General features: G+C 42.3%; 1 protein-coding gene across 9 annotated transcripts in view; it reads left to right on the forward strand.

Moving 5' to 3' along the window:
* RPAP1 (RNA polymerase II associated protein 1) overlaps nucleotides 1-13099 on the forward strand; it is a 154980-nt gene that overhangs the window by 105076 nt on the left and 36805 nt on the right. For 7 of the 9 annotated variants that reach the window (XM_075152124.1, XM_075152128.1, XM_075152121.1 and 4 more), the window contains exon 28: nucleotides 5887-6027. The exons of 1 other annotated variant lie outside the window; for it this stretch is intronic. In XM_075152124.1, coding sequence (XP_075008225.1) covers nucleotides 5887-5938 — 52 coding nt within the window. In that variant the 3' untranslated portion in view covers nucleotides 5939-6027. Of the gene's footprint in view, nucleotides 1-5886; nucleotides 6028-13099 lie in introns of those variants that run through there. One more of the 9 variants, XM_075152135.1, reaches the window with a different exon arrangement.

Below are 13099 nucleotides of genomic sequence, written 5' to 3' on the forward strand. Positions count from 1 at the left end.
ATTTAAAGTATCTATCTCAGAGTGGTAGAACTACAATTTTCTGTTGCTTCTAAAGGAGAGCTGGTGTCTAGCACTGAAAGGCAGAAAACTCCATGCAGCCATGACAGGAGAGTTTCTCATCTTCTAAAGTAATGCTTCCAAAAAGTGCAGTAAAAATAAGCAAAGTGAAAGACAGTAATCAGAGGAATGTAGAAACATTTTCTTAAGTGGCATTACAGAAAGGATGAATAAGGAATAGGACATAAATTGGGCCTGTTTGTGGCTGTTGGATCATCAAAAGGATCCAGCTTCTCAGCCCTGACCTGGAGGGTCAGAAATAGCAGCTGGAAGCAAAGATTTAGTAGGACGCAAGCAGAAATGGATCACAGAGGAGGGGGAAAAAAAGAGGCAAGTGGTGAAAACATAAGGAGAAGTGGTGTCCTGGTTTAAGAGAAGGGTAAATATTGATTCCTATCCCACTCTTTCAACCCCCTTACAGCTCAATGAAAAGTCATTCTGTGGCCAGGCTTTGGCACCTCATGGAGCTCAGGCTCTCCCTCACACCTGTTTCATGTGCTAGGTGACATCAGGGCCCTTATAGGAAACACCGAGTGCCACCTTTCTTCCCGTATCAGTCTCATGATGTTACTGCTAGAGCAGATGGTCCAGCCACTGGCATGGCATACGACCTGCGATTTAAACCCAGGATCTCAAAAAGAAATTGTGTGTCATTCAGGTGGTCTGTGAGCCTAAGGTGCTATTGAAAGAAGAGTGCTTTTGCATCTACAGGTTCTTAGTAAGCTGTGGTTATATATGTTGTCAGATGCTGATGGGCTTATTGATTCTAATTGTACACACCAGGCACGTCAGAAACCACAGTTTCCTGGGATTGTTACACAGCAACTGACTCACAGGGTGGCCTTTTTCTTCATTGGTTTTCTTGTGTGACACACTCCCATGACTTTTGAACTGTCTCCGCTGCCTTCCTGCTGTTTTACCTTCACAGTTATGAAGTCATCTTTGGATTGCTGTTTTTCCTCATCTGTCTCCTTAGATATCTAGAAGTCCCCAAGGACTCTTAACTTCCATTTCTAGTAGCACAGGCACTCTTGTTTCCAATTTTCCATTGAATGAAATGTCAGCACATGACAAGCCATGCTTTGCTGGTGCCATGCTCCGATTTAACAGTGCTGAATATGGACTCTATCATTTTTCATTAGTAGGTGCTTTATTATTTTGACACTGCTTTCCACTGACCTGTTGTACTGGAAATAATGGGGACTTGTAGTGACATGCCTCGTACGTACTTCACTGCAAACTGCTAAAACTCATGTTCATTAAAGGTGTCCTGTTGTCAGACATTAGTAATACAGGTACTCTAAAATACAGCAAGGATAATATACTGACATGCAGAAATGACTCCTGTGCCCTGGCAGCCCAGAGGGCAAACCGCATCCTGGGATGCATCAAACAGCATAACCAGCCGGTCAAAAGAGGGGATTATCCCACTGTATTCAGTGTTGGTGCATCCTCACCTTGAACACTGCACAGTTCTGGGCCCCACAATTTAAGAAGGATGTGAAGGTCCTTGAATGCATCCAGAGGAGGGCAACAAAGCTGGTGAAACGGCTGGAAGGAATGAGGAGCGGCTAGGACTTTGGGTTTGTCTAGTTTGGAGAAAAGGAGGCTGAGGGGCAACCTCATGGCTCTCTACAGCTTCCTGAGGAGGGGAAGGGGAGAGGGAGGTGCTGATCTCTTCTCCCTGGGATCCAGTGACAGGACGTTGGCAATGGCTCAAAGCTGCGCCAGGGGAGGGTTAGACTGGGCATTAGGAAGCATTTCTTTACCGAGAGGGTGGTCAAACACTGGAACAGGCTTCCTAGAGAGGTGGTCGATGCCCCATGCCTGTCAGTGTTTAAGAGGCATTTGGACAATGCCCTTAATAACATGCTTTAACTTTTGTTCAGCCCTGAATTGGTCAGGCAATTGGACTAGATGATCATTGTAGGTCTCTTCCAACTGAAATGCGAGACTATTCTATTCCATTCCATTCCACTCCATTCTATTCAGATATATTTGCTTCTACGCGGGAATGAATTTGACAGTCTGGGACACAAATAAGTTGGTTTTCTCCCAACCAGCAGTGACAAATGTATGCCTATTTTGCTCTGGGGGGGTTACTTTTTTTTTGCCCCCTTATACCACCTACATCTTTACCACTCCTTCTGGCCTATGTGACAAGCATAACAACAATTTACTCAAACTTGCTGCGTATCTGAGGCTGGTGTAAAATATCATTGGTCCTACTTTTAGATTTTAAATCCCTAAATGATTCTGTGCATGTCCTTTTTAACACTTTTTTTCTCTGATGTCTGAGGATTTCATATGCATTGAAACAAAGTCACATTTAACAATTAAATTTAACCCTTTATTACCTAGTATAATTTTAAGGGGTAAAGCCACTCTACTAGCTATTGTGAACCATTTGGAGCAACTGGTGTTATCTGTGGCACTGGCCACAATTACTTTCTGCAGGTGTTTGCCCTCAGCAATGTCTGCAGCAATTTAAGTTCACATTTTGTCTGACACCAGATAGATACTTTTTTAAAAGAGCTTGCATGTGTAACATATAAAATCTAGTTCTGGATATTTTTGCTTCATAGTTCTTTTGTCAAGTACTCCAGAGGCCATGTGTCTAACCATCATCAGATCTTGCTTAGTTTTTATGCAACATTGCAATCACATATTTGAAACTAAAATATTTCTGTAGTCTTTTTGCTTGTGGGAAAGGTTAGGCTGAGAATTGCCAGGTCCCTTAGGCTGTAAAGAGTTTTATGATCAGTTTTAGCTCACACAGTTCTTCCATGCATGAAGACGTGAAGCTTTAATGGCTGTGGAGTAAAGCCAAAGCTTCCTTCTTTATTTATGTACACTAACACCCGATTTCTTTTATAGATAACTGACTGCTCTCCAAGTCTGACTATACAACTTTGAAAAAATTACCAATATTCTTAGTAGAAGAATGGGAGGACAAATTAATTTTGCACTTAGATACCATATCTCTGACTGGGCCATCTTTGGTTAATGCCTTCAGATTTCCAGATGTTTTTGTAACAGTTAAAACCTATGTTAGACAGTTTTGTAGAGCAGCATTCAGAATGCTGAGGCAGGTTGACTGAGCACATATTTCTTTACATATTTTGTGTTTCAAATGAATCTGTACTCCTTCATCTTAGTGTGGCCAGTCTATATCATCTTGCCACATTCACCTTGCTCTGCTGGATATTATTTCCATCATAAGGAATTTGCATGGTATTTGTTTGGCTTTTGCCCTACAGCTTGTTTTCTATGCAAGATTTATGAAGTCTCTGACTGCATTTTTCTCATATTTTTCTTAGATCAAAATGTAATGATGACTTTTGTACTGTATATGCTATCAGAAATGTGCTGTATCTTTCTATGAAGTGCACAGCCCAACAGGGAACAGTATCTCCCAAAGAAGATGTTGAAGCTAGGCGAACATTTGCTTTGCTTTGCGTCCCGTGTAGAAATGCATTTGGTATTAATCACCTCTCCAATGCTTTCTTCTTGTATATGGGGAATATTTTCCACTGTTTAAAATTTTTGTCTCCTGAGTGTACATGTAAGTGAAAACTTCACGTTTTTTTCTGGCAGTGACTAGACCCCATTGCTGGAGTTCTGCTTGCTCTGCAGGTGAGTGCTTCCACCTCATCTCACTTCAGTTCTGAGGAATGTTCTTGGTAGCATGGTGGCAACTTGTCTTGCAACCCCAATCTGAATGTTTTTGAGATGTTACAGGGTTAGATCGAAGTTCTGTGCTGCCCTCTGTGTTGTTTTTGCAACAGTGGACAATAATGGATGCCTTCAGAAGAACGTAAGAATAGGATATGCATATCTGCTTCCGTCTCCTGGGCTCCAGTAGGTTGTTCCTGAGTTGCTGAGCCAGAGATGGTATCATTATTTAAGACCAGCAGGTTTTTTCAATTGCTGGTATCCAGATTCTGGCAGTGTTCTAGCTCGTGCATCAGTGCCCAACTTAAAAGCGTGTAATTGTCACAGTTGCTTCCAGACTGACAGTTCAGTTCTCTGCTGATGCAGCATTGTCCATTGCTCCTAATTACTTCTACAGAGATTTCCTCTAAATTAGTGGTGTTGCTGTCATTCTCTTGTTGTTGGGTTTTGTTTCTTACTGTGCATGCTCTTGTACCACTTGCAAACTGCTGGTGAGTGGCATTTGCTTCATGCACCAAGTAGTTCATGCACCTATTTCCAAATGCTGGGCATTGTTCTGACTTCCATTGTTTTCACACTCTGCATATCTTCTTGTGTTTTTCATTGTGAAGCATTTGGTTTTCCTGTCCTGTATCTTTAAAATCTTTGATTCCCTAGAATATCAACTTTTGCCTGCATTGGGTGACAGATGTGGATTACCTTGCAGACCTTCCAGTAGACCGAGGTTTACTTTTCTGAGCCAGGACTCAGACCCTCAAAACTGGCTCATTAGCCAGTTGGTCAGAGATTAGTCTCCTTCTCCTCCGCTTTTACTCTCTGCTTAAAAGCATCACGTGTATTTATTTCATTTTTATAGAATGCCTCACATTTCTGTAATGAGCCTGAGAATTCATCTGTCTTGGCCAAACTCACTGAAAACCATGGAAAATATGATCCACTTTAAAACTGAGTATTGTCAGAAACAGTGTTATTTTGTCTGTCTCTGCTGCTGCTATCAGTTCCTTGCAGATACAGATTTTTTACATTTCTGCTCATAGGAGGGTTTAGGCAAGTATAGAAGTTCCTGAGGTGCCTCTACTTTTTTACCAATTGGAGTAAAAAATTACCTGCTTTGTAGTTCCAGAGTCTCAGCCAAGAAAGTTATTTTTGAAGAGATGGAAAGCTGGCAGCCTTTTTTTTTTTTTTTTTTTGGTCTTGGGTGGGAACACACACTATTCTGGACTATTACTTTGCTTGGGGGACAGTTTATATAAACTTAGTTAATAAGCAACCAATAATGTCTGTCTTTCTTGCTATACTTTTGTAATTGATGTGGCCATAGAGGAAAGCCTCAGAATGATGTTTTCTTCCAAATCATCCAGGTTATGTTCAGAAATATGCCTCTGTAAATCTGTTGAAAATGGCAATATGTTGCCAAAGAGTAAATTTGGAGATCCAAGTATATGGTTATGGTACGAAAGCAAATTTTACCCTTGAGCAGTGCATACTTTTCATAGGTATCAGTGGAAGATTTACAGAAGGTTAAGTAAATTCACTAATTTTTTAGTCTAATCTATGAACCACAATTAAAAATGGAATGCAGACCTCTGTCTTGAAAGTGCCAAACCCACCAGTCCTATCAGGACTTTAATTCATGTTAGCTCCAAATTTCTCAGTGCCTACAGCGTGAATGGTATTTTACTGAAGACTCGGGTACTACCTGTTAAATTCACAACAGTTTCCAATCTGAATTATTGTAGCCCACAGCCATAATAAATTATGCTAATTTGGACTAAAGCACTCCTAATCCAGAGTAAGGATATCCACATGGAGAATTAATCAGAAAGAATGTATTCTGATTATAAAAAGAACAACTGTTTTAAAATAAACTCCCTGTGAAGGAAAAACCCACATGCAAACAAATTGAAGGCAGAGTGAACTAATGTAATTGAAATGCTGATGGACCAGAAGAAAAAGGAGTTTAACAAGTAAAGTGATTAAAGAGCAAATGCACAAGCTTGCAGGCAAGCACCTACGCCTCATTGTGTTGCAGGTCCCTGTTGCTTGTCTCACCAGCTGAGGCTGTCTTGCTCAGGTGTTAAGTGCTTATAAATGAAGTTAAGCCAAGAAAGCTGGGTATCTAGGCTGTGTAAATAGGTCTGATTTCTCTTTCAGGGCAGTCGGTGAAAGGACTTCCAGGCCAAGGGAATCTTCTCTATCATCTTAAATAAGAGCTGAGTTTGGTCCAGGCAGTGTGTGTCATTAAGGCAGCTGCAAGGGAAGACTGAGAAGGGGCAACAACCCAGTAAGATGCTGAATTCAGCTTTTCCTAGTGAATACTAATGCCTAAAAAATTTATAGATGGATGTGTTCGTGTCTGAAGTAACTGCTTATGGATTTGCTGATCGTGCAGGAGTGGTATGCAAGAAGGGAGGAGGAGGAGGAGGGAAGGAAGGGGGGGTGGCTCTAGGACCCATGCGAGCCTTCCTGAGCAGGAGGTGGGAATTCTCCTCTAAGGCAGCAGGAGCCCGAGCCCAGCCTCAGAGCTCCTGCGGAGCCCGCAGGAAGAGCCGGGCACGTCCCCTCCAGAGCCGCGCACCCGGCTGGGAGCTGCCCGCACCCCGCAGAACCATGAACCGGCTCCCGCAGCTCGTGCGGTGGGTTACCACTGTGGGTAAGTAACTTATTTTTCTTCCTCTCCCCCCATCTCCTTATGGTGCAAACTCCCTCTTATGCCCAGGGACTCAGACTTACTTCATTGCCCGTTCCCTTTTACCTTTAAAAGCAGTAAAGCATTATTTTCAAAACAGTGGGGAAAAAAGGAGTGGGGGGAGAAAGTACTAGCATGAAACATATATAAAGTGGGTGACATGTGGGAAGATAAATCTTGATGGTATTGATTCTAAGTAAATTTTGTTCACTGAAATGACTAGGTGATCCGTAGTTTTAGAAAGGCTGCTGCTGACCAAGGCTCTTAGGATGGAAGCAGGCGCTGTCATTGTACAAGGGTTCAGCATGAAATTAACGGCTATACCCCAGGACCATTTTGCTTCTCTGATTACTGGATTGTTTCCTCTGGGGCTATTTTGGAGAGGTAGGAGAAAGTAATACTCCAGGAGTAGTGAAGGTTGCTTACAGGAAAAGGTGTAGTTTGGAGAAGATGCTTTGTCTAAGGAGAGAGGTGAGGGAGACTATAGATAAAGAGAGAAGAAGGTATTGGGACTATGAAAGATGGAGTTATGAGCTCCCACCTAGTGAGTGGTGTTCAGGCTGAGTTTTGAAAGGAATCTTTGTGCTGCTCTGTCTGTCATTGTCAGCTTTGATTCTGAAATGCAGCAAGAGGAATGAAATAACAGTAGGAGAGAAGGAGGGAGAAGTTAGGAGGGAAGCTGCAGTAATAGGATGGAAGTTGGGGATCAGCAGCATGCACGCAAGCAACAATGGGAGAAGATAGGAGTGGGATACATTTACTATACATGCACAGTGGTAAGCAAACTCGTTATGAAAATTAGGAGAGAAAAACCTGTATCAGGACATGCTGAACTTCTCAGAGAGCTGAAGTTACAATAGTACCCCTCGTGCAGAGACAGGGTTATCATCTTGACTCTTAGACAAGGATCAGGAGACACTTCTGTATTTCTCAGTGTAACAAATCATATTACTTCTAGGCAGGGAAGGAGGCAAAGCAAACAGGTTGTTGGGAGTTACAGCTTGCTCTTGCTAGTGCAGTGTAATTCTTGGTCTCTGGCTAAATGCTGAACCTGTATATATTTTCTTTTATATGAAGACACGCTGGGACATCAGTTTTTAAGCAGGTTTCATCATTTAGTTCTATTTACAATTGAATGCCAAGGCTAGCACAGAGGTTTTGATTTCAGGCTTTTTCTGGCCTGTTATTCCTATTGGGAGGAGACTGCTTTACTGTCAAAGGGTCCCAGGCAAGTGTACCCCATGCAAGCAGAGCTGTGTGTCCCCACAACCTCAGTTCTCATGGCATGTGGTCTCATCAAGAGCTGCTAGGTATCATCCCACTGTTTTTGGTGGAGTGACTTTCAATATGCAAGTAAGGTTAGTGTAAGGAATAGTCATTATATTTGCTGTATCTCCAAGTCTGTGATTTGAAGCATGACTGTATTAGGACAGAGATAAAAAAAAGGTGTGTTTCAGAGAGAGCAAGTAAAGAGCTAAATGAAAACAAACGTACATTTTACAATCTCTGTCCAATCTTCTGCCAAAAATAATCTCAATCACCCAGGGAGAGACTTGGATGCATGAGCATTTAACTGTGTAGCTGCTGTCTCAATTGGCACGTGGGGCTTGCTTGTCTCACTGGGTTATTATGGTCAGCTCTCAGACTCTGCAGTCAATTATTTTAAAAACCACTTGTGTTTCCACTGAGGAAGTTTCCTAGAGCATATTCTCAGAGTGGCTTTACATTTCCTTCTTTATTTGGAAAGCCCACGGTCTTGGTGATGAGGGAATTTACACGTCCGCTTTTCTGTCTTTTTTTTTTTACTGGCTGGCATATGCCTTTCTAATGAGCCATATCCTAAAAGGATAATTTCAGAGTTCCCATCCATTGAAAATTTTTGGCACACCAAAACACTGGAGGAGGTCAGAACTCCTTTTGGTGCAAAAATTAAGACACTCTTGAGAAAATTCACAAAGTTGTAGAGAACAACAGCAGAAAAAAACCCTCAGAAAAAGAACCCCCAAAACCAACGACAACAAAACCAGGAATGGACTCAGTGCACAAATGTGCATTGTTTAGTGTCAAAGCAACTTCAGAGTCATTCAAAGGCTGAAGTTGCACACTAGCCTTAGGTCTCAGGAGATGGCTAGGAAGAAGGTGAAAAAAGCCACCAGATGAATGTGTGGAGAATTTTTTTTATTTTAAGCACCAGCATTGCTTTGAGTCTTCATATTGGATTATTTTCCTTTTGATTACTTGAGTTTGGTGGAGGGGGTAGGTCAGTCCTTTTCTCCTCTACGAAAAACTGGGTTGCGCTTGGCCAGATGTCGTGCTCTTGCCCCTGGGTGTGGAGGGTAAACTATCTGCAAAATTACAGCACAACATACGTCCCAGGCAAACCTCAAACACCTTTCCAAAAGTGCAGTCATGTTTATGTCATTGCTCAGAATTTAGCTATTGAGTATAACCACAGTTCTTGAGATAATATTAGTAGAGGCATTTTGTCAAGTCTTTCTTTACAGCCCTTTCCAATACTTGTAGTGGAGCTGTCACAGAATATGTCACAGGATATGTTATGTTTAATTTCAGCCTGAGTAATAGTTACGTTTTGGGGTTTCGTTGAATCCTTTCTAAGGCAGAGAGGCATAGGGAGGTTGATGGCAGGTTTGTTTGTGGAATGGTACATCAGCATGGCAGTGGTGAATGCCCCATTCCTGGATGCTACTTCCTCCTTGCATTTGTCTAACAAACTCTTTTCAGAATCCTGGAGAGTTTTTCTTCCTCTCCCTGGGTTTGTCTGCCTCTCAGAATTGAGCTGTCCTGTTTTGTAGACTGAGTATAAGCTGGTTTAAGTTTAATCAGTCCACACATGCATGAAGATGCTTATGTAGGAGTACCTCATTTTGTTGTAAGCCAACTTAAAATAAACCAGCGCATCTACATCTCACTTAGACAAACCTTTACTGCTTTGTGTATCCCTGTGTCTGGCTAGAGGAGAGCATGCCAAGAGTGGAAGGGATGGGGCCCTACATTCTCTTTTGCCTCCTCATTGAAGAGCTTCTCTCTTATTTTCTTCTTCTTGTGCCTATCTCTGCTCAGTTAAAGTAGCATACATGTACAGTAGTGGTTTCAGTATTTTCACTTAAACAGTTCCAACCAGGACAGCACCAAACGATCCTTGAAATTTGTCTTAGGAGTTAGGTCCACGGTCCTTTACTGCACAAATGACAGCATATCTACAGATACTGTGCCCAGTCCGGATATGCAATTCAAGGCACTATGACTGTCACTGAAAGTCAAACATTGGGAGGATGCCTTGAAATAAAGAAAGACAATTCTTTTTAAGTCACAGACATTACAAAGTTGAGGACCCTTTGAAATACAGTGGAAAAGGATAGGATAGATATATGGGAATCCCACAGTAAGGGAGCATGTGCAGACAAACACTGGGGATTTGTAAACTACATCAAGGGGGAGGACTAAGGTGGAGGAGGAAGAAATCGGGTAGTGAGCTGTGTGTGCTGTTACTTTAGAGCTGAAGAGAATGTCTTGTGATCAGCCACAGAAGAAATCCATCTTTCTGTCAGTCTTGCATAGTTTCACAGTTTCTAATTGGTCCATAAGATCAAAGTTGGAGAAAAGGATGCCCCGCTCCAATGATGTTTCAAAAGCATCCCTCTCCTGCCCCCCAGAGTCCTAAGCAGATACACAGGAAGGTCCCCATCTTCAGCCTCCTTGTATGTGTGATGGGGTGCGCCCTGGCTGCGCTGGTGTGTGGAAGTGCGTCTGTCATGTCTGTGACTAGAGTGGAGAGAAATTTTCATCTTGGATTAATTTTGGTGAAAAATGTTGATGTGGTGACACTAAAATGCTTTATAAAGTGGTCTAGGTTTTGAGCTGTTACGTATGGAGGTTTGTTCTGTGTGTGCACCAGTTAGTTCATATTGAGTCATTCAAATGAGTCTAGCTGTTTTGATGGGTTTTTTTAATTCAGACTTTTGCTTAGAGAAGTCTTTTATTCAAAAATCTTAAATCTTTATTTAAAAATCTTAAAACATGATTTAGTATGAAATGTTTAGTTTTGACATGAAATGTTATAGTTCAACACTCCCTGAAATGTGTTGGTCTTTGCAATTTTATAAAACTTTGGAAAAATTGTCAGGTTGACCTGTAACAGTTTTTCTTTTTTAATTTCTTTGGGCTTGCCAGTAACTTGGAAAATCCTGTATTAAAGCTGCTCAGTTATCTTGTAATGCCGCATACCGATTTGTACCTGGATTTGTGCATGCAGGTGGCTGTCCTCAGGCTGATGTTCGTTACTGCACATATACACGGTGGCTGGTACTGTTGTTTGTAGCTTGGTATTGGATTGAATTCCTCAGAAATAAAGGAAACAAAAATAACCTGAACTTTCTGCAAACCTTTAGTAAAAGCAGAAGCACAAAGCAGCTGCTGAGAGGAGAGACAGGTGAGCTCTTTCCAGAAATAAATGGAGAGGAAGGAATAGATGGGGTTCTTAGTTAACGCAAATTGGTGGATCTCTATGGGAGTACAGTTACAGCAGTGCAACATCTTGGCTTCTGTATCTGGAGACTTTTCTCTGAGACTCTTACGAGTAAGCATGATTTCTGTATTGAATGCTTAAATCAGAGGAGGAAAATAATGACGTTAATTATGTTAATTAATTGGATCAGGGTTATAGTCTTTTCCTGTCTCTCAGCATCAGTCCTTCCTCTTACAATTCCTCTTCCTCCCATGCCATTATAATTGCCCCCCTGCTTCTCTTCTCTCCTGGTGTGTAACAAACCCAGTGCTTTGATGTGGCCTGCTAGCAGCAGAACAGGGGGTGCACAAAGAGGTAGGACAGCAGGCCAGCTTGGAAAAGTGGTGAGTTGAGGTGTTTGATAGGAGATGACTTGCAGCTGGTCTGACAGATGTGCTCTGAGTGAATAGGGAGAACCAAGATACCTTATGAGAGTGGTGACAGATCACAATGGTGGGTTATGTGTGCGCACGAGGAACACGTAGAGCCTTAGGTTCAGATTGTGACTGGTTCAGCACCATTAGGGGTGGGAGGGGCTATGCCTGGGGAATGCCACGTTCCTGCCTTTTTATGCCCGATATGCTCAGGGTGTAGGACCTTTACAACTAAGCAAATGTGGCGTCAGGACCTCCCCAGGTCTCTGCACTGCCTAAAGGACTACAGCTCCCAGGCAAGTGGCAGAGTGTCACTGAAGCATTTTTCCTCCTTCGGGTGTGCTGTTTCCAAGAGCTTTCCTCAAGGTGGTGTACCTCCACACTGCAGCTTCTTCCAGTGTGTATGATACCAGCACAACTGGGCCCATGAGGAGTAATGAAAACAGAGAGAAATGACATAAAAGGAAACGGAGATGACCTTCCAGTCTTCCTCACCTAGAAAAAGCAACTCTGCCATATGTACTGAGGAAATAAAGAACTCAGAATTTCAGTAAGATGCTCATCCACAGGCCAGGTTTTATCTTTTTAGGAGAATTTCAGGTTGCTTTTCTATATGTGCTCCTTAACATAAAGCTGGCTGGAAAAACACGAAACTACGCAATTCCGTACAACCTTCTCTTCCACTTGTCGGTGGAAAAACTTGTTAACATTTCTAACTAGCTTTACATTTGTTTTAGGCAGCTGGACTACATGATCGTTGTAGGTCCCTCCCAACTGAACTATTCTATTCTATATGAAGGAAAGAAACTCCCTACCAATGGCACTGACTGAGTTTCAAAAAAACAGAAGAGATACCTATTGACACAGCAGGCTCATCAGAGTTAAACGTAGTCAAGAATGAGACTGAAGTATAGAATTAAAAGCTGAAGTCTTTCCAAAAAGCACAGATCTATCCTTGCAACTCAGCTTAACTTTTGCTCTATCTAATGGGAGAGCCATGTCTGTTAAGAAGACATCACGGATTTTCAGCTAATTGGTATCTGAAATCCCATAAGCTTTGGCATATCGGCCAAGAATGATGCATTTATTGATGCATTTCAGTTGCTCACTTAGGGTTTTTTTTTTTCCCCAGTCTGTAGCTCAGCATGTGTTTGAGGGCATAGACAGCCAAACTTTCTGGGGTTAAAGTATCCACACCTCTCCCCTGTGTCTATGTTTATGGAGATACATATTTATATATTAAAAAATAGGAATGATAAAGTAACTGAGTGAGAGCCACACTAGGAAGTGACATGGAGGGATGTGATCATGTTTTGGTGCACAGAATAAAGTGCAGGAGGGGAGAAGTGTCTGTTCCTTCATTGTCATGGGGAAGAGTTTTTGTGCTATCCAGGAGCCAAATGAAACCCAAACTGGAACTTTTTTCCCCGCTTTGAATCAGAACCGACCCAATAACGGTAGTCATATTGGAACCTCAGTGAGAACTTGAACCCGACAGGTTACTAGTTCAGAGTCACAGTTCGCTGAAATCTTGCTTCCCATAGCAGAGATGACGTCGGCATGGGAGCAACGTCAACCATGGTGGGTTTCTGAGCAGTTTTGCATCCAGATTCCGCTTCCCCATGGGACCCTCGCAAGCGCTTGCTTCCATGAAGTGATGCAGAACTGGTTTGAGTGGCTCTGTGGCTGTGACAAGACCTTTTTCTACATGCTGAGGGTGAACTCCGACTGCTCGGGCACTCCCCTTTGTAGCTCTGCTTCACAACTTCTGCTCTGTTT

Source organism: Calonectris borealis, chromosome 5 (assembly GCF_964195595.1).
Source record: "Calonectris borealis chromosome 5, bCalBor7.hap1.2, whole genome shotgun sequence".
NCBI classification, from domain to species: domain Eukaryota; kingdom Metazoa; phylum Chordata; class Aves; order Procellariiformes; family Procellariidae; genus Calonectris; species Calonectris borealis.